This window comes from Mesoplodon mirus (genome assembly GCF_964341445.2).
Source record: "Mesoplodon mirus genome assembly, contig: HAP1_SCAFFOLD_991, whole genome shotgun sequence".
Taxonomy (NCBI): Eukaryota; Metazoa; Chordata; class Mammalia; order Artiodactyla; family Ziphiidae; genus Mesoplodon; species Mesoplodon mirus.
In genome coordinates, this window is record NW_028295059.1 from 23146 (window position 1) to 49299 (window position 26154).

The window sequence follows — 26154 nt, forward strand, 5'->3', positions numbered from 1 at the left end:
TCCCAAGTTCCTTGCCCTATACTCCCTCCTCTAGTTGCAGCATTCCCAATCTTTTTCCTTGAATCCCCCCCAACCCCATCTATTTGACTGTTTTCTCCTCCTTAGTGAGACAGGAAGGTTAAAGGGGGCTAAAGTGGGAGGAGTGTCCTTACCTCAGCCACCATAAGACTCTAGAAACTCTTTTCCCCAGGAGAGTAGGCATTTTTGGTGGAGAAGACTCTGGGTGTATTTTACAATGGTTACTCTTCTTCCACTAGAGCCCTGAGGGAATATTTCTCAGGTTGCCACCATGCAAATCCAACCGGGTTTCTGGATCTAATGACAATGGAAATGTGGGGGACTCTTAAGGCTGTGGCCCCCCAGGAGTTTCTCACTCTCAAGACAGTCCACACAACCTTCAGCAATTTATCAAAATGAGCATTTAAATCTTTCTACCAGTTTATGGCTTCAGTAATTTCTGTTCCAGGTAAGCAGATCTTGGATGTATCTTTCTGGATATGCCTGTCTCTCCAGATTTCAGTGTTGCAATTTGCCCACCAACCTCAGTTCTCAGGAAGATAAAAGCAAAGTCACTGATTTTCAGCCTGCCCCAATTTTTCTTCTTGTAAGGATACAAGCGATCACTTGCAAGCTGTTTACATGTCATCGCTGAAACAGGAATTCCAAACAAGTTTTGGAATGCTAGAAAGTTGAAGATTATGAAATGCAAACAAAATCACAAAAATTCTTTAACTGCTCAAATGTTTAAATGCTGAAGTAATGCAACAGCTTCACAATAAGTACTCCAGTGTCAACAGAAAGAATATCAGGTGTTGTCTGTGCAGAATTATGCAGAAATGTTGAGTATGGGCAAGATAGCCAACACCCTGCATAGAATCCATTGCACTTTGATTCAACTTTGAATAAATTGTTTGCACTTTTGCACATCCACCATAATTTGCATTTGTATTATCTCTATGGAAAGCAGTACACTTCTCATGAACTCAATAAGTGAGCAGCAGCCTTCTAAGCAAGCCTTTTTCACGAGAAAAACATACAAGCAAAGGGATTTATTTTTCAGTATTGTGATTACTTGCAACTTGGGCTGTGTTGTAGAAAGACAAGGCATTTTAGATCTTTAATACTCTCTGTAATAGTAAATAGAGCTATTACATTTTTTTATTGTTACAGCATTTTATCCTGGCACTTAAAATTTTTTTGCAATTTTAGAATCAGAAAATACTCCTGGTATGTTTGATCAGTCATTTGTGCTGAAAAGATTGATAATGATGATACACAAGGTGGACGGTCATTACAACTTCTGCTGTGATTATTTTATTTTCATCCGAATTTGTTTTAATTAGAAAATGTATTTTATCTGTTTATAGCTGAGATAATCCTATATCTCTTAGGTTTAGCTGTTAATAGATACTGGTTTATAAATGACTTTCTATCACTTTTTCATATTGAATGAACAGTTTCATGCTGTGGAAAAGGTTTCAAAAGGATTTTTTCCCTCATTTAATACATAACCAATGTTCTGAAAATGAATCATGAATTTACATTTGCATTTGGGATTCAAATACTAGATGATAGCAAACACCACAGAAATTGAAAATATTGAATTTGATAGTCTCATGGCATCATGATTATGTTTGTCACTCACGAGGCTAAAGTTATAACAGTAAATTGGGGTTGAACTGTAGAAGTTGTTACCAACTAACAATAAATTGAACTTTGATATGTGATGCGGAAAAGCTGGACATCATGTATGGCTGCAAGCGAGAGCTGTATTCGCAAGGAAGAACCTTCCCAAAGAAAGCCACAGCTGATCTCATACAAGGTTTTGGGAAGCTTCGTTCAAGGATTGGTGGATTTTCAGAAGCAGGGGTGTGTATTGATTGACAGACTTTCAATTATGTTAGTGTGATCACTGAAATAAGGCTGTTATCGACTGGCAAACTTTCAGAAGTATGGTCACTAGACTGAGGTATCTGCTGACTGACTTGTCTACAGGCATGGGATAGTAACAAATTGGCTGACTTTCAGAAGCTGCAGTCTCTTTAACTTGCTAACTGTCAGAAGCATGGCCACTGTTGATTTTCAGAGCATGTGTACTGATCCAAAGTAATCTCTAATTAATGGTGATTACTTGCTTACAACTTGAGACTGTGACAAAAAGAAGTCTTTTCCTTTCTTTAATATGGAAAAGAAGACTCTCAATTCTTATTTACCTTCTCCTACACCCACCCCGCCCCCCCAACTTTGGTTCTTTCCTCCGCCAAAAATATGAGAGAGACTATAAGGGATTGTTTCGGTCTTTGTGGAGATACAATTTTCAGCTAGCATTGCCACCTAAGTCATTTAAGTGCCAATTACTGAAGCAGAAAAATAGTTTCAACTGCTCGATTTTCATTACTGGGAAAAAGCACAACTTATTACAATAAGGGTGACCTGACAAAATCAATACAGGATGCAGTTCAAAGTCATTCAATACGAGACATATCCAGTATACACAGGATACCTGGCAACCCTACCTTCGAGTCAGCTTAGCCTTCTCATTCACCAACCTCATCTCTTTGCTTGTGAACAACATGTCTTGTTTCTAATCCATTATCTTGTCTCCTGTTCTCCATATATGCTATCCCTGCTTGAGTTTGGACTCTCATTCACCTATCACTTGAATTACCATAGCCCAGATTTCTAGGCATCAGTCTATACAGCTTTAATACATACTAAACACACCCTCTATACATTGTTGCCAGAACAATGTTCCTTACTTAACATTTTTAACTGACTCCATCAATTTCAGGATAAAATCCAAACTTCTTTTCATGGCAAATAGGCCCTTTGTGTTCTGGCCTCTGCCTTCTACTCAGACTTTAACATCTGCCATTCTCCTGCTCATTAGTTCTATATTTGAGTTTCCATAAAGGTGTCATGGTATTACTCACCTCTACCTCTCCTATTTGGAATGCTTATCTCATCCTCTGGAGAGTTCTTATTATTCTTTCAAAACCTGGCTCAGGCATCATTGCCTCTGGAAAGCTTTCTCTGATGTCACCACGTTTCCTTGGTTACATTCAGTCTCTCCTTCATCACGTCCACATCTCTACAACTTTCTTGCACTGCAACATATTGTCACAACCTATCTATCTGCCTGTTAAAACAACCACACTTACATACAGTGACATAATAATTTGCTTTACTCATCTGATAGTCCTCCATCCCCTTTCCTCCATTCATGGCTTCTTGAAGGCCTGTGACTTTTTTCTTAAAATTCCCAGTGTGCAGCATAGTACATGTCCCAAAGCTGGGACTCAAACAACCAACCAACCAAACTACTGAGTTGCTTATAAATTACTCCTTTTGTTTTCTTAAAATTGTTTGACACTAGAGAACACCAAGTAGGAAAAACATACTCTTTATTTCATGAAGTGATTGATGTACCTTCCAATATTTTGGCACATATGCTAGATTCATTAAACTACTTTTGACAGCCCCTTCTGCTGTGAATTTAGAATATATGTTATTAAATATATATGTATAATATATATTAAATATAATTTAATAGCTTTAAACTTGAAAACTGCTTCTTTTTCCATTTAATATACTTAAGATGACAGCTCACAGTATATAGCATGTATAATTTCATAATAAATGACTTCAGAGCAAAAAAAATACTTCTGAGAACAGAATTAAAAATTGTGTAGAAAATTTCCAATTCACAGCAATTACTAGAAGAACAAAGGAAGAGAACAGACTTTTATTTCTACTTTTAAATGAAATCCAGGCACAAAGTTTGACATCAAGTCAGGAAAAGGACAAACCCCAGAAAGTCAGAGGTAGTTTACAATTCATTTGTAACTTTCATTTGGTCCTTTTCTCTAAAAATGTATAATTTCTTTGACCACATCTTTTATATACTATTACAATGTCAGTTATTTTTTAAAAAGTATTAAGTTTACAGTTTAACAGGAAATCCAGTGCACACTTCCCCTCATCACCCAGATGTTTACAACAATGACATATGATATGCAGCATGCGATGCTGTAGAGAAAACAATTACTTTACAAATGCCCAAAGTCAATGTCTCCAGTCCGGAATTCTTCATTTTAGGTTATTATAAAGTGTCTGATAGGACTGAACAATTTCCACTTTTCTCATTATCTATTACATAGGTTTATCCTTGGCATTTATTATTTGATGACTAAATCATAGAATGGCTTTTCATATCTATTACATTTATTACATCACTTTCATGTATTCTGATGAGCTTTGGTTTCAGAATGTCACACATACATGCAAACCTACTTTCTAGGGGTTCTCTTCAAGATGAATTTTATGATGATTAGTAAGAGATGACCTGTGATTGAAAAGTTTCCCACATGTATTACATTCATAGGGTTTCTCTCCAGTATGAATTCTCTGATGGGCAATACGTGATGAGCTTTGTGTAAAAGTTTTCCCGCATGTATTACATTTGAAGGGTTTCTCTCCTGTATGAATCCTTCGATGTTGAATAAGAGCTGATCTTTGGCCAAAAGATATCCCACATTCTTCACATCGATATGGTTTCTCTCCTGTGTGAATTCTCTGATGATTACTAAGGGATGAGTTACACCTGGATGTTTCCCACACTCATTACATTTATAGGGTCTTTCTCCAGTATGCATTCTCTGATGTTGAATGAGAGCTGAACTTTGTCTGAAGGCTTTCCCACACACTTTACATTTACATGGTTTCTCTCCAGTATGAATTCTTTCATGAATAATAAGTGTTGAGTGGGAACTTAAGGCTTTACCACATTCATTACAATTATAAAACTTCTCACCAGGAAGAATTAGTCGGTGTCTGTTAAGTCGTGAAATAGAAATGAAACCTTTTCCACATTCATTACATCTATAAGGCTTTTCTCCAGTGTGAATTCTTTCCTGTTGAATAAGAGATGCACTCTGACTGAAGGCTCTCCCACATTCACTACATTTAAAAGGTTTCTCTCCTGTGTGTATCCTCTGATGATAACGAAGGGATGAACTAGACTTAAAGGTATTGCCACATTCATTACATAAATAGGACTTCTTTCTAGAATTCATTCTCTGACATCCAGGAAGGGATGTGTTGCAACTAGATGCCTTCCTACCTGGATTATATTTATAGAGGTTTTCTCCAGCATGGATTTTTTGATGTATAAAAAGGCCTGACCTTCTGCTGAAGGATTTACCACATTCTTTATATCTATAGGATTTCTCCACAGTGTGTGTTCTTAGGGGTTTATAAAGGGATGTACTGAGAGTGAAGGCTTTCCCACATTCTTTACATATATAGGGTTTCTCTCCAGTATGAGTTATTGGATGTTGAATAAGAGCTGAACTTTCGTTAAAGGCTTTCGAACAGTCTTTACATTTAAACAATTTCTCTCCACTATGGTTTATCTCATGTTTATGAAGGGATGAAGTATTAATGAAGGTTTTCTCACACATACTACATTTATAATGTTTCCCGGCTGTGTTGATTTTTTGTTGATTAAATAAATTGGAATTCTGTTTGAAGCTGTTTCCTTGTATTTCACATTTTGGTGGGGTGTTTTCTCTGGGAACCATCTGTTGCCTAACAAGGACTGACTTTGGGCTGAAGTTTTGGCCAAATTCAGTATTTTTATGTTTTCTTTCTACAGTGAGGATTTTTTTGTGAGCGACTGAAACTATCTGAACACTTTCTTTTTTCTTCTGCTTTTTCTCTAATCTGTCTTCATATTTGCAGGGGTTTTCTAATTTGAAGTCCCAGGGTCCATTCCTTTTAGATCTTTTCATTATCAGCTCCTGAAATGAAGAACCTTGTGTTTGAGTTGACTTTGTGGTTTTATAACTGTTCTTCCATCCTGGAAGGGAAAGAAAAAACTGAAGATGTTCCATGTGATACAGCATTTGGCTACTGAGACTAAATGTATAGACTGAATATTGATGGTATTTAAATAAGGTCTTGGTATATGGCCAAAAACAGTAAGAAGAAAAACTTAGGAGATTTAAGCAGTACAGAGAATCAATCAACATGAGTTGAGAACAACAGGGTGGAGAAAAGATTAAACAAACCCATTTAAAGAGGGTGAGTGTAAGAGTGATCAGAAGAATTGGCTAATGGAAAATGGAGAAGAGGGATTCAAAGGGGAGCCATGAATTGGAAAAGGCAGCCTGGGATCAGAGTCCAAAGCCTATGATAGAATCCTAAATTATCTTCATGACATTTTTCTTCTTTGTGTAATCATTCCTAATCTGGAAAGTCTTCATCCCTTTTCCCTCATGCCAAATTCCTTTGTATCCTTCAGACTCAGTCCAAAGGTTAACTCTGAGTCCCTTCTTGACTGTGAGTTTCCACAGAGCATTCCTGTTATTATAGGCACTCACCACAGTGTTAAAAATATATATCTATATATTCTATATATGTAATTATATTTATCTATATCTAAATATTTTCACTTTCCTTTTCTACCCTAATGTTCTCTGCAAGCAGATTAGCATGCCCTATTCACCTACAGATCCTCCTAATGGCATCTGAATTATACACAAAATGTTTGTTTTGTTAACCTTCCTTAATAACTTATATATACCTAATTGGAACAATGTCAAATAATCTCAATTATTTATATATTAATTTCATACACACACACACACACACACACACACACACACACACACACACAGGGGATTCAAGACTTGCATGAGAAGTTGCCTTCCAGGACAGTACATTATACAAGCAGTGGGAGGGTTTCAGAGCCAGTTCAAACAGGAAGTAATTACTGAATTAATCTACAGAGGTGCCAACAGGTAGGCATGAAGCCAAAAGTTGCAAGATAAGAAAGCAGCCTTGCTCATTTATCAAGCAGGAGATGCTATGCAAGCAGCATAGAAAAGAGTCAAAGATCAATAAGACAGGAATAAACAAAATGGTAAAAAGGGCTAACATGATAAGGTGGTAAAAAACAGAATTAAATTCAATAAATTTTAAAGTTGGGTAAGGACACAATTCATTGAATATTAAATTCTGGTGGGGAATAGGTATACATATATTTTGGCATTTTCTCCTGGGCTAGAGTAACCATTTAAAGGGCTCCTTTGCAACTCACTGTATTTTGAGATTCCTATCTGACATTCACTTTCTCACCTGTTTACAGATTCTCTCTGCTTGGTGAACATAATATATTCTGCTTTTCTCTTTTCTTCTACCAGTGTTAACTTCTCAGTTTCCTTCATGGGTAACTTTCTATTTCCACTTTAAAACTGCTTTCCCTAGGGTTTGGGATTTTTTCCCCCATTCTACACACCCTCTCTGACTAATTTTAAATGCACCCATCTTTACTATTTTTTTAAGGCACTGATATTTGCCAAGCCGAGCAAGTGAGAATAACACTCATTTTAAAATACATATATAGGTAAGTATCAATAAATCACTCATTAAATTAGGAACCACATCTTCTGGAAGAGACCATAATGTGCATTTTGGGTAATAGCTCTTTTTCACTTAGCCAATCACAAAACCTATCTGCTCTCTAATCTTTACTATTTGTTGTAACAGAAAGAGGAGTTTTTTTTTTTATTTTCTGTTCAACACCTTTCAATTTCCTTATCCATCTAAGTCTTGCTTAAGTGATCCAAATTTCAATAACATTATTTGGGCACAAGTGTGGGAGGCAGTGGTAAAAATGGAGTACTTTCCCTGTGAACATCAGTCATTGGTTCTAGGTTACTACACGAGCTGGGAAGAAAATAGCAAGATTCCAAAATTTTGGATTGTAGTTTATAAGGCAAAGTTAGAGACCCTGCCTTAGGTCTGAATGTAAGGACTGCAGTTTTACAACCAACAACTTTACTAGAGCCCTGAGCACTGGGCTCGGGTACCTAAATGGTACTCTGTGTCTCATGCTTTACTGTTCCACCATAGACTCCTAACTAGTCTCCCCACCTCAAATCTTGCTGTCAATTCAGTCTCCACACTGTAGCCACAGTAATCTTTCTAAAATCCACATCTTACCATGTTGCAAACTTCTGTAAGATCCTCCAAATTATCTTCAATGATTTGTATATAAGTACGGTCCAGAGTACTTAACATGGTCAACAAGGTGTTTCATGATCTGACCTTTATTCACCTCGGTACTCATCTCCCTCCCCTGGTTTCTTGCCATGTATACTGAACTACATGCAGTTTCTGGAGCACTACATGTTTTTTTTCTTATTTTGTTATATTTGCATATGCTGGAGACATCCTTTCCATTCACAAATATTTATTAACTGCGTACTATGGACCAGGTAATGATCCACAACTGCTGAGCCTGTGCACCTGGAGCCCGTGCTCCGCAACAAGGGAAGACATTACAATGAGAAGTCCGTGCACCGCAACAAAGAACCCCCGCTTGCTGCAACTAGAGAAAGCCTGTGCGCAGCAATGAAGACCCAACACAGCCAAAAAAGAAAAAGAAGCTGAAGAACTGAAAAAATCACTTAGGCATTGTAATACTAGAGGGCAAGAAAAGGAAGAAAAGCAGAAGAGTATGGTGGTCCAGAAGCCAAAGGAAGAAAGTACTCCAGTGAGGAGGCAATGATCAACTTTGTTAAACAATTTAAGAATTAAAAACTTAACCCTGATTGTGCCAAGATGGAGACTGTCTGGGATTTAATAACTGCTTTTCATGGACTAGTAAGGAAGAAAGCCCTACTGGAGTGCACAGAAGAAACAATGGGAGGTGAGAACATGGAGACATCAAGTATAGAAATGCTTTTGAAAAGTTCTGTTTAAGGGAGAATAGAGAAACAGGACATGGGGAGTTTTTATTTTTTAATGCAAGTAATTATAGCTACAAGGGTCCATACCAATACTGGGAAACTCACCTCAACTCTACTTCAAGTGCCAATGCCTTAGTCCAGAATGGGACTAATAACTTAAAACAGTCATGTTTCCCAATGAAGGGGACATCAGTCCTGGATTATGGACATCCTAACTGTTCTTTATGGTCTGCTTAAAGTTTTCTGTAGGTCTAAGATATGTCTCCTGAAGTGCAGTTCAACTTTTGCTCTCTCCCAGAATCAAGCCTGGGCCTGAGCTAACTCATGAACAAGGTTATGACTTAGGTCAGAAGTTTAGAGAACAGGTGATTTCGCCAATGACCACCACCCTGACTAGTTCCTGTCATTAGGTCTAGTTTCTCCTCCCTTGGTGCTTATGAAACTCTGTGAGTCTCTCTTCAACCTTCTCTCCCTAGATGATTTCATCCACTCCCACACCTCCTATCTGAATGACTATCCTGAGCCTCAAAACACTTTACAGAGGTATTTCCAGCTGCCTGCTAGACTCTTCATTTGAGGATTTTTCTTCAAATTCAGCTTGTCCAAATCCGAATCCAGTGCATTCCTTTCAAACTCTTTTTGTGTTTCCAAGTTCTGAATTATATCATAACTTCTTCAGCTCCTTTGCCATCAATTCTTAGTTTCATCTCAGAAGCTTCTCTCCCCTGCATTCCAAGTCTAGTCAGTCATCAAATTCCCTTGAATCTCTTCACTAAGATGTCTCTAACAACCATCATTAATACATCCAAGTTCAGGATCTCCTTACTCAATAGTGACTATTGCTATTGACCTTCAAGGTGATCCCCTGACCTGTTTCTCACCTTTCTAGTATTACTTCCCACTGAACTTAACCTTCTTACTATATAGAACTCCTCTTATTATTTCAAAAAGCACTGACTGCTCCTTATTTAATTCATTCAGCAAATACTTAAAAAGCACCTACAACATGTCAGGCTCTATCTTAGGCATGTGATCCACAAGACATTCCAGATCTGGTAATGAAAAGAAACAGTTAACTTCTTTAAGGAGCTCCCAGTTTGGCATTAGAGACAAAAAAGGAGAAGTGTGGTAATTTATACAACAAAAACACAAGACAGAAATGGATGAAAATGTGAGCTTACAACAACATCCAAACTACCCTCAGATAGTACCAAGTACAAGCTGGGAAGGCGTACTAGTGGTGGCCAGAATTTGGGGGAAGAAATGTCTAAAATGGGATTTTAAAGGATTAGCCATAGATTAGATGGAGGGATAGTGTGAGGGCTAAAGGCAGCATCAAAATCTTTGAACCCAAGCCAACTTTCCAGACCTATATCCTTCCCACCTTATCCTACAGGTGGTCAGATTCAAAATTATTCCTATAAAAATGTCACATGCATTTGCAGTCTCATAAGGTTTTCTAGAGTCAGAGAATTGAGGGAGCTATATGCTGAGAATTACACACAACACCACGATGGGGGCAGAACTACACATCTGTAAATGTATTCCAGAATGCCTGTGTTGGTGAAAAAGAGAAATGCTGTTTTAGAAATTCTGTTGTTGGTAATTCTGATTTTTACAGTTTTTTATTATGGAAGATGTTCAGCATGTACAAAAGTGGAGTGAATTGTACAATGAATTGCCAAGCCAGCATCAACAATCACTAATGCTGTTTCATCTATTACCTTATTATGGGTTGAATTGCATCACCCAAAAAAGATATGTTGAAGTCCTAATTTCCAATAACTCAGAATATAACCTTATTTGGTAAGGTTAAGTAACTTTGCAGATTCAATCAAGTTGAGATGAGGTGATTAGGGTAGGTTCTAATATGACTGGTGTCTTTATAAAAGGGAAACTTGGACACAGGCGAGCACAGAAAGACCATGTCAAGATACCCCAGGGGAACACCAAGTGACAAGAGAAGCAGAGACTGGAGTGATGCAGCTGCAAGCCAAGGAACAAGGACCACTGGCCACATCCAGAAGGTAGGGAGAGGCAAGGAAGGATTCTACCTGGAGTTTCAGAGGGAGAATCGCCCCACAAAACTGTGAGACAATAAATTTCTGTTGTTTAAAGCCACACAGTTGGTGGCACTTTGTTGGAGCAGGCTGAGAAAATTAATACAACTCCCTTACGTCTCTTTCATTAGCATATGCTAAAGTACGCTAATTCTGTATTATATCATTTCATCAATAATACTTCAGAACACATTTCTCAAAGATAAGAACTCTATTTGTAAACATAAACACATATTTTTATTATAACCACCAAAATCAACATTATTGTTTGAAGTTATTTTTGCCTGTAAGGTATTAATTACATGTTCTTCACCCAATTCCAATGTGGTGGGGGGGGCGGTTTCCACATCAATAATAAGCAATACTTGGATACCAACTGGGTGTCCTCAATTCAGCTCAACTCTGACATTATCTACCTGGAGATAGCATCATATCCCACAGGTTAAGGGTTCAGTCCTATAAGACTGCCCCCTGCCTCCCTCAGACACCAGTTACAAACCCAGGTTATCATCTGTACTTCTGACCAACTGGCTATAAATCAGAGGTTCCCACGACCCCCTTCTTAGGTTTGGTTAATTTGCTACAGTGGCTCATGGAACTCAGAGAAACATTCTGCTTACTAGATCACCAGTTAATTGTAAGAGGATATAACTTGGGAACAGCCAGATGGAAGAGATGCACAGGTCAATGTATGGGGAAAGGGAATGGAATTTCTAAGCCCTCTCTAAGTACACCACACTCCCCAGATCTCCACATATTCACCAACCCAGAAGCTTTCTGAATCTGTCCTTTTGGGTTTTTATGGAGGCGCCATTATACAGGCATGATTGATTAAATCATTGGCCACTGGCAACTAATTCAACCTCCAGTCCCCCTCCCCTCCCTGGAGGTCAACTTTCAAACCTCTAATCACATGATTGGTTATGGCAACCAGGCCCCATCTTAAGATAGGGTCCAAAAGAAACCTCATTAACATAACAAAGACACCTTTGTGGCTCTCATCACCTAGGAATTCCCAGGGTTTTAGGAGCTCTGTACCAAATATATATTACTTATTATAAACCACAATATTTATATAAATCACTAAGGATCTTTATTCAAGCTGCTGTGATTTAAAAGCATTTGAGATAATTTTTCTCTGTGACTAAGCCAACAACCTGAAACACAATTAGGGTCATTTGTTTCATTTTGCTTTCAATATTTATGGAACACTTTTTCATTTTTGTTTAATCTTGTTTTATAATTTAAATTTTTTTTTTTTTTTTTTGCGGTACTTGGGCCTCTCACTGTTTTGGCCTCTCCCGCTGTGGAGCACAGGCTCTGGACACACAGGCTCAGTGGCCATGGCTCACGGCCCAGTCGTTCTGTGGCATGTGGTTATCTTCCCGGACCGGGGCACGAACCCCTGCATCGGCAGGCGGACTCTCAACCACTGCGCCGCCAGGGAAGCCCTATAAACATTTTTATGGTTCCAAAGTCAACATTATAAAAACAAGGTACCTTAAAAAAATTCTACATTCTATCCTTGTTCTCTCAATCCTTTTTCTTTTTCTTCCTTCACCTTATAGGTAACCATTTTTATAGATCTGCTTTTATCCTTTTTTTTTTGGCTTCTCTATTTTTTTTTAATATAAGCAAATATACACTTTGTCTTTTTTGGTATCTCCTCCTTCCTTTGATAAAACTCCTATTCTCACTGTTCTGTTCTGCACTTTCCCCTACTTAGTAATATTATCACCCCACAGTGGAATTTACAGAATTCTTCCTCATTCTTATTTACAGTGAGAATTCCACCATGAGAATGTCCCTCAGCTTATTCAACCAGATTCCTTTGATGGACAGTTGGATTAACTCTAACTGTAATACACCAGGACATCATATGGGTACACGATAAAGGTACAGCTTTAAACCAATATCCATATTGCTAATTAGAAACCACAGCATTTATAAAATTCTAGCCCAAACTGGACCCAATGGGCTAACATTATCCAAAGCCACATACAACCAAAATCACCTCTTCTGCCAGCCAAGAAGAGAGCTAGCTGAAGGCCGTAGAACTACTCCTTAGAATGAGGAAGCTCTTTATGTACTGACATGGAAAGAGTTTCAATATATATCAAGAGAAAGGGGCAGAATAATGTGTGCTGTATAATATAATTGGAGTGGACAGAGAAAAACAAGAAATATTTGTTTATATTTGCATAGAAGAGCTCTCCAGCTACTGCCTCCATGTCACATCTCACCTTGTCGTATCCCACACATATTTATCTCCTCCTGCTCACTCACCCCTCATGGGCTCCATTCTGGCTTCTGTCCTTACCACTACTCTAAGGCAACCATAACCTTCATGTGACAAAGGCAAGATGCTCTCTTCAGTCCCCACCTAACTTACCTCTCAGCAGCATCTGATAGTGACCCCTCATTTTCCTTCAGATGCTCACTACCTAAGCTACAGTGACCCTGAACTTGCCTCAAATTCTTCTCATGTTCCACCAGCTTCAATCTCCTTTGTGTGCTCATTTTCCTCTACCTGAGTTCCGTAGGTTTGAGTGCTAGGCCCCTGATTCTTTTCACTCTGTACCCTTTTCACAGGCCAGCTTCATCTATAAACATACTCTAGGCAAGACTTCTCTACTCTCCATACCTAATTATACAAAACCCAGCTCAAAACAGCAACTTGAGTGTCTCAAAGACAGCTCAACTGAATTTATGATTATTTCCTCCCCCAACCTGTATAACCTTTTTGTCTCTGTAATTGGCACCAGTTCTGAATCAAAACTTTAAAAGGCATCCTTCACACCTCTCCCTCTGCTAATCAATTACCAAGACTTGTTTATTCTGCCATCTAAATATGTCTCAAGTTCATCTCCTTTTCCCTACCTCTACTGATACCATCCTTTATGAGACTTGACTTCAATGACACTAGACTCCCGAGTTTCCTTCTATAGTACACCTTACCCTTGTCTTCCCTATGGGTTCATTTCTCTCTGCCTAGCCATGAAATGCCAGAGTTCCTCAAGATTGAGTCCTAGGCTCTTTCTTGCTCTTGCTGTACTCTGAATCCACTCCACAGGCTAACTCAAACTCAACCACTCTTTCAATTATCTTTAGTGACAGGGTCTCCCAAATTTACATTTAATGCCCAGGGTATATTATAAGCGGTGGAACTCCAAATCAAACAGGCTATTTGACATCTCCACTTGAATAACTGGGTCAACCAAAGACAATTTAAGTCATCCAAAACCATATTTATACCATCCCCCAAATCTGATCTCCTAGCACCACTATCTCAGTGAAGGATATCACTGTCCATCCCAGAACAAACCACAAACCAAGCACGCATCCTTGACAACTCCATCTCCTCTATCTTCCATATCTAAACCATCTCCAAGTCCTGTTGCTTTTATCTGCCAAATATCTCTGAAACTGGTTCCCTTTTTTCGGTCTCCATCACGACTACCTAACCAAGTCATTCATACATTCACTAACTGGAAGCTGACTCTGACCAGACACTATTTTAGGTACTGGGGACATGGGAACAAATGAAACAGACAACCCAGCATGAGGGAATTTACAATCCAGAGGAAGAGCTGATAATAAATAAATATGTACTATTTGGCAGTAATAAGTACTCTGAGAGAAAATGAAGCACGGTGAGGGGATAAAGAATGTGGAGGACAAAGGACCTGTGTCCTGTGGAGGACAAAGAACAAAGGATGAGCTGTGTCTAACTGACAAAGTGCCATCTGAGCAGAAACCTGTATAGTGTGAGGAAGTGAGTCAAGTGGGCTCCTGGCCATCAGGAAGAATGGTCCAGGAGAGGAAAAAGCAAGTGCAGAGGCCCTGAGGTGGGAGCCTGCTTGGCCTTCCTGATGAACTACAAGGAGGCCAGGGTGATTAGAGTTCTCCAATGAAGGGCAGAGAGGAAGGAGGTGAAGGCGAAGAGGTAGCTGGGGCCAGACCACAAAGGCCTCTGAGGGCCATGCTGGGGGCTTTGGATTGTGTTCTATGTGATAGAAGCCACTAGAGGTTTTGAGCATGCGAGTGAGATGACCTGATCTATCTTTTAAATAGACCATTCTGGCAGCTACAAGGACAGTAGATGTTGGTGGCAGAAGAGGAGCGCAGGGGATGAGAACAAGACTAAATCAAACATAGTAAACAGGGCCACAGAGCATTTGGGCTCAACTTTCACCTTGTAAGAAATTCACTCCTTAAAATCACTGCATGATATTTCATTAGGTTGCCACTATAACCCCTACAGCACCTTTCTGCAAATTAGAAAAAGACCCCTATTCTCTGTGCAGATGAAGCCCCAGCAAGTCTCAGTGAGTCGAAGGCAGTCCACAAGCAACCCCTTAGCTGACCACCCTTCCAGGTTCAGTCTGCCCTGAATTCTTGCATAAATATAACAAAGGAAGAGAAAAAGACAAAGAAAGAAAAACACCTTTTCATTGGAGGTAACTGTTTACCTAGATCATCCCTGGATTTTAAACTTTTTGAATAAAAGAATATTTTCATGTTAGGTGTAAATCAAACTCATGAGACGTTCAAGTTGATTGAATCACATTATGCTTATTTTATATATATATATAACTTATATACATAATATGCCAGAATAGTGATTAGACTTTGGACTCATTTCTTAAGTAAGAGACTCAGATGAGACGTGTACCCTTTGAGCCATTTCCTCCCATCTCTCAACATAAAACATACAGATCCAGGGATGACAGTTTGTTTTCCCTTTTTGTCTTGTTTTTCCTATTTGTGAGGAGTCTTGAAGTGAAAATTATATTTTAAAAACACACTTGGAGGCAATTAGAGGTTCTAGGAGTCCTACCCTGGAAGCATAAGCTTTTCTGTCACCGGTTGTTCAAAGGGTTGGTTTTTGGTTTTGGCCTACAGTTAATGATCAAGGTACTTCCAAGAACATCCAGGTCCCTCACCTAAGCTCACAGGGAAGTGAGCTCCCCTTGGAAGGGAAACTGTTCCAAGGGCACTTTAGTCCAGGCAAATGGGAGACTCGCCAGGGGTGCAGGAGAGACACAACCACACGCCAGCACACCCAGGACGCCCCATCTCACTGTCTCCTTTGACCAAAGAGAGGAGGTTCATCCCATCAAGAGAAATGCACACACTGCTTGGTTCTGATGGCCTTACTTCCTCCAGACACCCACTCAGAGTTTTCCTTTGGGGACAGTTTCCCAACTCTGAGAAGGACTTGACATCACCACTAGGTGTCTTCAGGGTCTCTCTGGACAGCTTTCGACTCCAGTCATACTTTCTATTCAGTTTAATCCAACTAACATTTCACTCAGGAAGGGGGACTCCTCATGGATCAGAGGCTCCCGAGGCAAATGGAAAGGGAACAATTCTTCCATCTCTTCCTTTGATCTTCCACGCCATACTCAGTCCACACCTGACGCCCCTCCTAAACTCTCCACTGGTTTCCTGTTGCCTGCGTTCTCTGTTTACTTTGTGGTGGTCTCTAGCAGTTCCCACAAAATTAGAATATTTCTCCCAAGTGACAGTTAAAAGATAAAAGGAGAGATACGTGTGGTTCCCACCTCAAAAGATCTCACATTATACGGGGAAGAACGAGCTCTACTAAAGGTGTGGGTGCTTTAGGGATCGAGACAGCCTGTCCCACAGCCCTTCTGCTGGGCCCGCATTGTGAGGGGTCATCACTGACTCGTCTGGACCCGACAGCAACCTCAGACAAGTCCTACTACGTCTATGGCAGGTGGCTCCACATTGGTTGCAGGCTGATCCTTGCACAATATAAACCTGGGCCCGTGGCCAGGGTACTTCAACTCCTCAGAGGCTGTGCCTGGCTCTCAGGTCCCGGCTCCCTCTCCCTGCTCCCGTCTCCACACACCGGCTTCCTTTGTCTGGACTCTCGGACATGCTCTTCCTGTGCCTGAACGCTTCTCACAATGTGGGATCCGGCCCTTCCTCGGGAAGCCTTGCCCACAGCACTCCTCCTGTTCCCCGTTCTCACAGCACCTGCGGCTCTTCCCCCGAGGTCCTCACCGGAGGCTGTCATTCCACAGCCCTGTGTGCGATTAGCCTCCACCTCCACTGAGCTCCGCCAGGGCAGGACCTGCATCCTTCTGTCCAAGGTTGCACTGCTGTTTATCACGGGACAGGGAAGCAGTGAGCGAGGCTTAGAACCTGGCTCCCCCAGAGCCCTGGCCTCCCCAAGTCAACAGCTCTCAGTCCTCAACTTCCATGACAGCCCAATCTGCCAGTTTTCTCCTCTGGTGACTTCTTCTCAGGCTCAGCCACAGATTCTTCCTTCTTAACCCACCTCATAAACACTGAGGTTTCCTGGGACTCTGTCCTCTCCTCCGGTCCCTCATCTGCTCAGCTCAAGGCTTCAAATGCCACCTTTGCACTGATGGCTCCCTGACCTCCCTGTTGAGTTCTGACCCTGTTTACCTTCTACAGCTGTCCACTGGTGACCTCTACCCATATTTCACTAACATTTCAAATGAAACCCATCCCACACCGAACCTGTCCTATACCCTTAATAAAGGGACCTCTCCTCTTTCCTGAACTCACTGCACATGCCTTCCTCCAGGTAATGTCTTGCCTACATTAGGCAATAATCTCCAGAAGGTTCCCACCTCTAGTTTTTCCTCACTTCAAATCTAGGACCAACAGTGTTTCCAAAGTAACCATTCTTATTTAATTGAAACTGTGTAATAAGGACTCATGAATATATTCTCTGTGAAAATTTTAATAACATTGCATGTAACTAAAGTCCCCTTTCATCAATGCCCATTCTCAGTCCCAATCCAAATGTAACTAGTTACCAGCTTAGGTGTCCCCCGACCTTTCTCTTGGCACTTACACGCACATAATGCATATAGACAAACACCCACGTAATTTTCTTTACACATAAATGGCGATATGTCATAATAATGCACCGTAACTTGCTTTAGTCCTTCACGTAGCTTGGAGCTCTGCCCACACCAGGGCTGCTGCTTTCTGACTGTGGTGCTGTGTGCCAGTGTAGGGACCCACCTCAGCTTCTTTAGCCTTTACTGAGGGACGTTTAAAGTATCTCAGACTCAGACTATTTTTTCTAAAATATCAACAACCATACAACTCTTCTGCTTGAAACTCTTCAATTATTTCCAGTCATCCATGGACAGTTCCCATCCCTAAGAACTGTACCAAAGCACTTCATAGTGTGGCCCCCACCTGGCTCTCTAATCTCATTTCCTTCCTCATCTCTTTCTTTTCCCATATACCCTGAGCTTCAGTCTGAATGAATTATCTGCAGTTCCTTAAATGCACTAAGTTTGCTGAATGAATGCATGACAATGTAGCCCTCCTCTGAAACAACAGGAAATCACAAGAGAAAAGATCCTGAGAGATTCACTTGTGCAGTAATTATCAGAGAAGAAGAGGAAGCTTGTGACTAGGGGCCTTAGCATCCCTTCTCCAAAACTTCTTCAGGACTGAGAACCTGCAGAAAATTCCCCGACCAACATCTCCGAGTTGCACATGCACTCACTTACCAGACTGCTGCCTGCAGACATTCCGCACCCACTCACCTAGAGAGGAGCCTCCAGGGCTTTCTTTCTCTACCTTCCAGGGATCTTCTCCTTGCTGCAACAGGGAGATCACCTCGGGTTTGGAAAATGGGAGTCCTGCTCATAGACCAAAAAGAAGAAAAAAAAAGAAAAAGAAAAAAAAACACTTGATTTTGCCTTGACACAAAGAGGTATCTGAGATCTGAGCGGAAAACTCAAAGGATGATACAGAGAACTTCTGTGGGATGCTCCAGTTGTGCCCCCACAATGTGAGGGGTGTGTTAGGGTAAAAGCAAGGGGCAATGTAACATTTAGTTGTATGTTAGTGAAGTATGATAAACATGCAGACCTGATTAACAGGGTGCTAATAGCTTTCTATACAAGAGGGAATATGTATATACTGTTAAATGTATGTTAAATGGACAGATTAAATTAATATTTGTAACAGGTATCTGTGGAAAGGATTATGTACCAAGTAGCTTGTTTAAAATGAGAAAACACTATCTGACTCCCTTTGAAAGATGGCAGCAGTCAGCAAACTATGGGTCATAGGCCAAATCTAGGCCACTGTCTGTTTATGCATGGCCCTTGAGCAAAGAATGGTTCAAAGAAAAAAAAAAGAAAAGGAATACGTTACAGAGACTATATGTGGCCCACAAAGCTGAAAATATTTACTCCCTGGCCCTTTACAGAAAAAGTTTGCTGACCCCTGTAAAAGAGAATTGAAAAAAGCCAGTGTTGGGTCAAAGAAAAAGGTTGAGGGATGCTCTCTGTTAAGAGATGAGCAAACACATCATAGTTCAGTCATAGTGGGAAAAAGTTGCCTGCAGTGAGGGAATTTCTAATGTGCAGCTCTGTAGATTGTCCCATCCATGGGGCAATTCCATACCTACGAGGGAGAAAAAGGTTTTCAGGTTTATTTATGGAGATCCAGTTTGCACAGTGCTAAGGCAAAACTCAGCTAAAGTTTTTAATGACCCAGGGCTTTTACCCAGGAAATCAGATGCTGAGGTATCCCAATTTCTGAACTCTGTATCTACAGGGAAAATTTCCTTACCCAATGAGACAAGGTTACTATAGTTCTCCAGCATCACATCTTGGTACAAGTTTCTCTCAGAAGGAGCCAGCTTTCTCCACTCATCCCGTGTAAAGAACACAGCCACATCTTCAAACGTCACTGACACCTGTAGAGACAAGCATCTCAGCTCACCCAGGACCACCCATCACACAGGGTGAAAAAGGCGGCAGTGGGGAGTAGACGGGCTACCATGAAATGCTTCTACATTATTCTAGGTTCTGAAGGTTCCAGGTCATTTGCTTAATGAACAACTGACCAATGACAAATAGATACTGAGTAGCATGAAGTATGAACCCGGCTCCGAGTTAACTGCTACAAGAGATGGGTGGAGGTATTAAGGCCATTAGTGGGAGTGTTAATTAGAATAATCTTCCTGTTGGCAATTTGATAACATACATTAGAAGCTTTAAAATGTGCATACTCTTTAACTCTCCAATTACTATATTTGTTTGATAATGAACACTGAACAAAAATGCACATGCAAGGACATTTATCATGGTGTTAGTAACAGCAAAGAAATGGAAACAACCTCAATAATCACTGAAGGAGCTAGTTTAAATAACTGAAGGCACTCTGTGCTCCCTAAAGCTTGAGGACAGTAATAATGGAAATTAAAATAGCTATAATTTATTGAATGCTTTTTTCAGGCTAAGTACTATTCTTAGAGCTTTATATTAACCTTTAGTGTATATCTTTATTTTATCTTCACAACAACCCTATGAAGAAGGTACTATTATTGTGTCCATTTTACACAAGAGAAAACAAAGAGAAATTTATCCAAGTCACACAGCTGGTATGAAGGGAAAACTCACTCCTCCTGCATGTCTCCGCTACTCTTAATACAACACTACTTCACTTCTGACACCAGATGTGGGGGGTTTTCCACACACCAAGCAATTGTGGGACACCAGCTGGGTGTCCTACAATTAAACTCAATTCTGACACCTGAAGATAGTGTCAGATTCCCACAAGACTGGCCCCCTTTCAATGTCAATCACAAGTCCAGGTTGTTACCTGTGCTGCTGACTGACTGGCTATAAATTGGAGGTTTCTACAACCCTCTCCTCAGGTTTGATTAGTTTGCCAGAGTGGCTCACAGAACTCAGGAAAACATTTACTTACTAGATTACTGGTTGATTATAAAAGAAGATATAGGAACTGGCAGGTGAAAGAGCGGCACAGGGAAGGGGTGCACAGCTTCCATGCTCTCTCAGGATTCACCATTCTCTCTGACTCTCTACATGTTCACCAACCTGGAAGAACTCTGAACCCTTCTGGGTTTTTATGGAGGTTCATTACATAGGCACGATTGATTAAATCACTGACCATTGGCGACTGATTCAACTTTCATCTCCTAGGGTGGTGACAGATGGATAAGAGGGGTTATTGGGGGGCAGGACTGAAAATTCCAACACTTTAATCAAGGTTGATTCCCCTGGCAATTAGCCCGCATCCTTAGGTGGGGTACAAAAGTAACCTCATTAACATAAACTCTGGTGTGGATACAAAACACACCCATTGTGCCTTCATTGCTCTGAAGTAATTTCAGGGATAAAAAGCATATATTACTAACCACTTAGGAAATCACAAGGGTTTTGGAAATTATGTGCCAGGAACAGGGACAAAGACCAAATATATATTTTGTATTATAAATCACAATATCACAGCTGGTCAGTGGTAGAGGTAGAATTCCAATCCAAGGAACTGCCTCTCAACGCCTATCTCATAGGCTTAAGTAATAAATGATAATCCATACAATGGAGGTAAAGAGCAGTGATGGTAGCACCACACTGTGAACGCACTTAATGCCAATATACTCAAAAATGGTTAAAGTGGTGAGTTTAATCTTATGTGTATTTTATCAAAATAAAAAGCTAAAATGATAAAATAAAAAATACATACATACATATGTACACATGTACATCAATAAGTAATAAATAAATAAAGGTACACAGACAATTATTCTGAGGGCTGCATACCAAAGGTATGACCATGATTATCTCAAGATGTTGGGGTAAGAGTGATTTTACGTTTTTATTCTCTGAGATTTTTAACATTAACATGCAGTGCATGTATAATAAGATAATTTATTGGCACATGGCAGGGAATACAAGAAATGATCTTTGCCCTCAAAAGAATTTACAATCCAACTGGCAGACAAGAAAAACGCGTGAAACAATTTGAACAAGAAAAGTGTCGCTGGACAGGACCATATACTATTTCCTCGTTCAATCCTCATTTTACAGATGAGAAACACAAGGTCCAGGGCAGTTAAGACACCAGGTCACATACTTTACCAATGGCAGAGACAAGACGATAACTGAAGTTTTCTTTTAACCCAGCACTTGGTGGGTATATTCTCTCTCTGGTCTTAAACGTCCTGTCACTGAGTTTTACACACAATTCCACATAGTACTGACGTATCGGCAGCAGGTGAGGTTAGGGAGAAATGTCACATAGGACTCACAAGCAGGGATGGAGAAGATTCTGGGTAAGAGAGCAGCCTGGCTCTGTTGGAATGGAACGGGAAGGGCTTAGAAAAAAGTAGCCCAAATATGCAGAGGCAGGTCCTAGCCACAGTCTCAGAAGATCAACCACTACCACATTTCATGGGTCCAAAAGATACACAACATCACATTGCAGAGAACTCTGGTCATTTGGGAGCCAGGCCTGCCCTGTGTTCTGAAAGATGTACCAGACGAAAGGCTGGATGATAACTAACATGAACTTAGAGGCCAGACATACCTGGGTTTGATTTCAGGTTGCCTGACTTCGTTGAGCCTCAGTTTCAAGTGTAAAATGGGGGTAATAACTTCTGCTTCGCTATGACAGTGAGAACAAAGGTGAAGCCCTCAGGATATTCCCCAGCAACGTTAACTACTATTGTTAGATGAGGATGAGTAAAGGAAGGACACTATAGTCATTTCTATCTACCAACAGTAGATAGATAGACATCATGAACTAGAATAATATCGTTTAGCTACCACAACCACCACATATTGAACATCTACTATGTGCCCGGCCCTGACAAGAACGCTTTCCATGCACTAACTCCCAGGATCCTCTCATCTACCCTTTGAGGTAGGCCCAGTTGTTGTATTCACTTTACAGGTGAAGAAACTGAGGCACAGAGAGGAAAGAAACTGAGGCACAGAGAGGTGGAGTTTTTTGCCCAAGACCCATTAACAGCAACAGAGGAGATGGGCACAAACCTGGCCATCTGGCTCAAAAGCCCCACTGAGGAATCACTGTATACACTGCCTCTCCACTACCAATATCCCATGAAACTCTCACTGCTGCTTCCTGAGGAGTCTTCTCTCTGCTCTTGGAGTCAAGAGACCTCTCCATCTACGTCCCCACCAGCATGGCTATCCTTTGTTCACACAGTGGCTCACCTGGATGGGGTCCCACCCTCATTCTCACAACATAAAGTTGAAAATGGCAGGTCAACATCAGTTTTCAAGAGAGTGACAGAAGCAAGGCACATGATCCAGAAAGTTAAGATGGAGAAAAACTAAGAACTATGGACTGGGAAAAGCCTGGCGAAGGTATCATGAGGATTTCTCAGGGGCGGAAAGAAAAAGAAAAGCATTCTGGCCAAGGGTAGGGAGGGGGACACGACTGAGCAAAGGAGACAGGCCAGAAAGGAACTCTGCCAAGTGTGCATGTTTGTTTGTTCTGACCCCAAGTGGTATAAGACATGTGGCATCTTACCTATCAATTCAGTAATCATACAGTGAATTGAGATTAATGAATAAAAGAGTGTCTATTAGAAAAAAAAAGAGAAACACAAGCCATGGATTGGGGGGTTGGAGGCAAGCATTCCCTATGCAATCCACCATCCACCAGGGTGGACCAACTCTTCCAAGGCAGAAGGACATGGGCTCCAAATCCTGGTGAAGACTGTATTGGGGAGAAAACTTCAGTTTGTGGGTAAAATAACAAAAAAAAAAAACCATCTATCTCTAAGACCTGAGATGGCAATGAACTCACCTGAGACCTTGCTTCCCTCTGTTCAGGAGCCATGTCCTCTTTCTGGGCAGTTTCACCTTAGGATGGGAGAAGTCTCCAGAAGCCAGATCTGAGAGAAGAAAAAGGGAACCAGGAGGAAGCCCCTTCTGCTTTCTAGACCTCAGAATCAGCAGCTCTGAAACCTTTATACCACTTGAAAATGATGCCAAGTGCCCCCAGAGAAGGAAGTCAGAAGGAACGAGGGCTAGACAGGACCAGAGAGAAGGGCTGGGTCATCCTGGTCCAGGCCCAGCTCTTTCCCTGGCTCAGAGGAAAAGTCCTAGGACTCTATCAGCAGTAGCAGCAACTCCCTGAGCCTCACCGCGTGCCAGGCACTACCTATCAATACATCGAGTCCCACAGCACAGTTGGCATTGTCAGCACCCCATTTTATAGATCAGGAAACTGAGGGCAGAGTGGGAGCAACTTGTCCCAGTCCACACAGCCAGGGAGGGTGGCACCAGGGTTCCAGGCACCGCGGGCTCCAGAGCACCTGCTCTAACCTCCCTGCGTGCATGTGACAACTTTTCTCCACCTCAAGCATTCCCACCCAATTCCTCCCCCTCCTGTCAAGGAAACAATTTCCAGATTTCTAGAGAAAGCTGCTTCGGAAAGGGAAAACATCAGCTCTCCTATGGCGGGGAGGGGCTGCTGTCTTGAGGAAAGGGCCCATTAAACCAAAGACCTGGGTCCAGTCCTGGCTCTGCCACTGGGGGAAGCTGGCGACTCACTTCTCGCGTAAAACAAGCCTGTCACTCGGGAGTGCAGGGGTGATGGTAAGGGGAGGAAATAATTTTCTCACGTTCACTGCCAGCCTGAAACAAATTCAAATGCCGGCAGGCGCTGAGCAGGTAGCGCGCTGGGAACTGGTCGGGAAGAAGCAGGAGGGTGGCTGGGTCCAGCCGATGGGGACGATGTGTCCGACCTGTCTCGTTCAGGGCCACGTCAGTGGGATGGCTGGGGGCGGCAGGCGAACAGAGCCAGGGGTGCCCGGCTCTCGGCCCGCCGGCGCCCACAAAGACCCGGCTCGCGTCTCTTGGGCCTGTGCCCCATGCCCCGGCGACGCATGCTCCCGAAGCCCGGTCCTCCCTCCCGCATCCTGCCTACCCCCCGCCGCTCACCTCGCCCAGGCATCGGGGGTTCCGCGGGCCGCAGGCTGGAGGCTCCGGAACTGCCACGGCCAGACAGAAGCTTCCGCTGGGGACTCCACGCGGTGCCGCCTCGGCGGACCTCTGGCGAGTAATTAGCTCATGCCAACGGCAAACGCCCGACGCCCTACGCCCCACGTAGGTCCGGGAGGGACGGGGCAGGGACAGTCGCGAGCCCCTCTGGGAAATGTAGTCCATGCGAGAACAAAAGATTCTGGGAAATGTAGTTCTTCGAGCTTGTCTGCGAGGAGAGCCCTGGCTGAGCCTATCACTTGTCCAGACCCCATTCTGGGTTCGTGGTCGAGCTCCTTGGGCTGCTGGCTCCTGGGTTCCTGGTTCTTCCAGGAGGAAACCGACGTTCCTACAGGGCAGTGACTTGTAGCTCTGCATCTGCGTAAATGAGAGCAAGGCAAGTAGACAACCGCCAAGAACAAACCTATTTCCCCGTAAGTCTTTCAACAAGAGTATATGGAGGACTTCCCTGGTGACTAAGTGGTTGAGAATCCGCCTGCCAATGCGAGGAACACGGGTTCGAGTCCTGGTCCTAGAAGATCCCACATGCCTTGGAGCAACTAAGCCTGTGTGCCAGAACTACTGAGCCTGTGCTTTAGAGCCGGCAAGCCACAGCTACTGAGCCCATGTGCCACAACTGAAGCCTGCGCACCTAGAGCCCATGCTCGGCAAGAAAGAGAAGCCACCTCAATGAGAAGCCCACGCACCTCAACGAAGAGTAGCCCCCCTCACACCACAACTAGAGAAAGCCTGTGAGCAGCAACGAAGATGCAGCACAGCCAAAAATAAATAAAATAAAATAAATTAATAAAGAAAAAGAAATTTATCCTGAGCACAGACTCTACATTCTCGCTATATGCTATGTTCATCGTTGCTCAGCTGTGTACCAGAGCTGTGGCACAGCTCTGTGTCTTCAGATGACCCCACTTGGAAGCACACTGCTTGCTCTACCACCAGTAGACTTCAGGGGTCACACTGCACGTCATCCCCATGGCTCCAGTCCTTACATCATCTTTAAAAGTTTTCCCATAAGAGGTTTAATTAATGAATTGTCTAATACATAACAACATGCATGTGTAATCAGTACTGCATACCATTATACCTATACCAATTAATAACATTGAAACCCAAATCTAATCTTGTCCTATAGGACTCAAATCATTGGCTAGGTTTAAGGAGCACATATTTTGAAACATTTAAATTTGATCCAGTTCTAACAAGTAATCCACACTTATTCTATTCTCATTCACATCATTTATGACATTACATTAATACTTTCTTTCATTTCTTGGCTCAGCAATACATCAGCCCAAGAAATGTGACTTAGCAAATTGTGGCATATTAATCTCTTGCTAGCACAGAATATATTTTGTAAAGATTTCAAGATACCCCTTACAGATTTCCTCCTGTGTCTAAAGCACTATGCTCATAAGGCATGTGATTCTGTGTGTTCTCAAGGCCTCCAGACACCAGGTAACAATGGCCCACACAGAAGGACAAATCTGAGAATAGTCTTTAAGTTGAAGTGAGCATTTTCTGTCCCAA

General features: G+C 41.8%; 1 protein-coding gene across 1 annotated transcript; it reads right to left on the reverse strand.

Moving 5' to 3' along the window:
• Window positions 1–4296: 4296 nt before the first annotated feature.
• On the reverse strand, window positions 4297–24783 carry LOC309797795 (uncharacterized protein; the record flags this gene model as incomplete). Its single annotated transcript, XM_082646208.1, has 5 exons — window positions 23432–24783; window positions 19418–19544; window positions 18382–18477; window positions 4602–5860; window positions 4297–4407 (listed from the first exon to the last, which is right to left on the reverse strand). The coding sequence occupies exons 1-5, from the start codon at window positions 23462–23464 to the stop codon at window positions 4297–4299; spliced, it is 1626 nt and encodes a 541-aa protein (XP_082502334.1). The 5' UTR covers window positions 23465–24783.
• Window positions 24784–26154: the final 1371 nt, after the last annotated feature.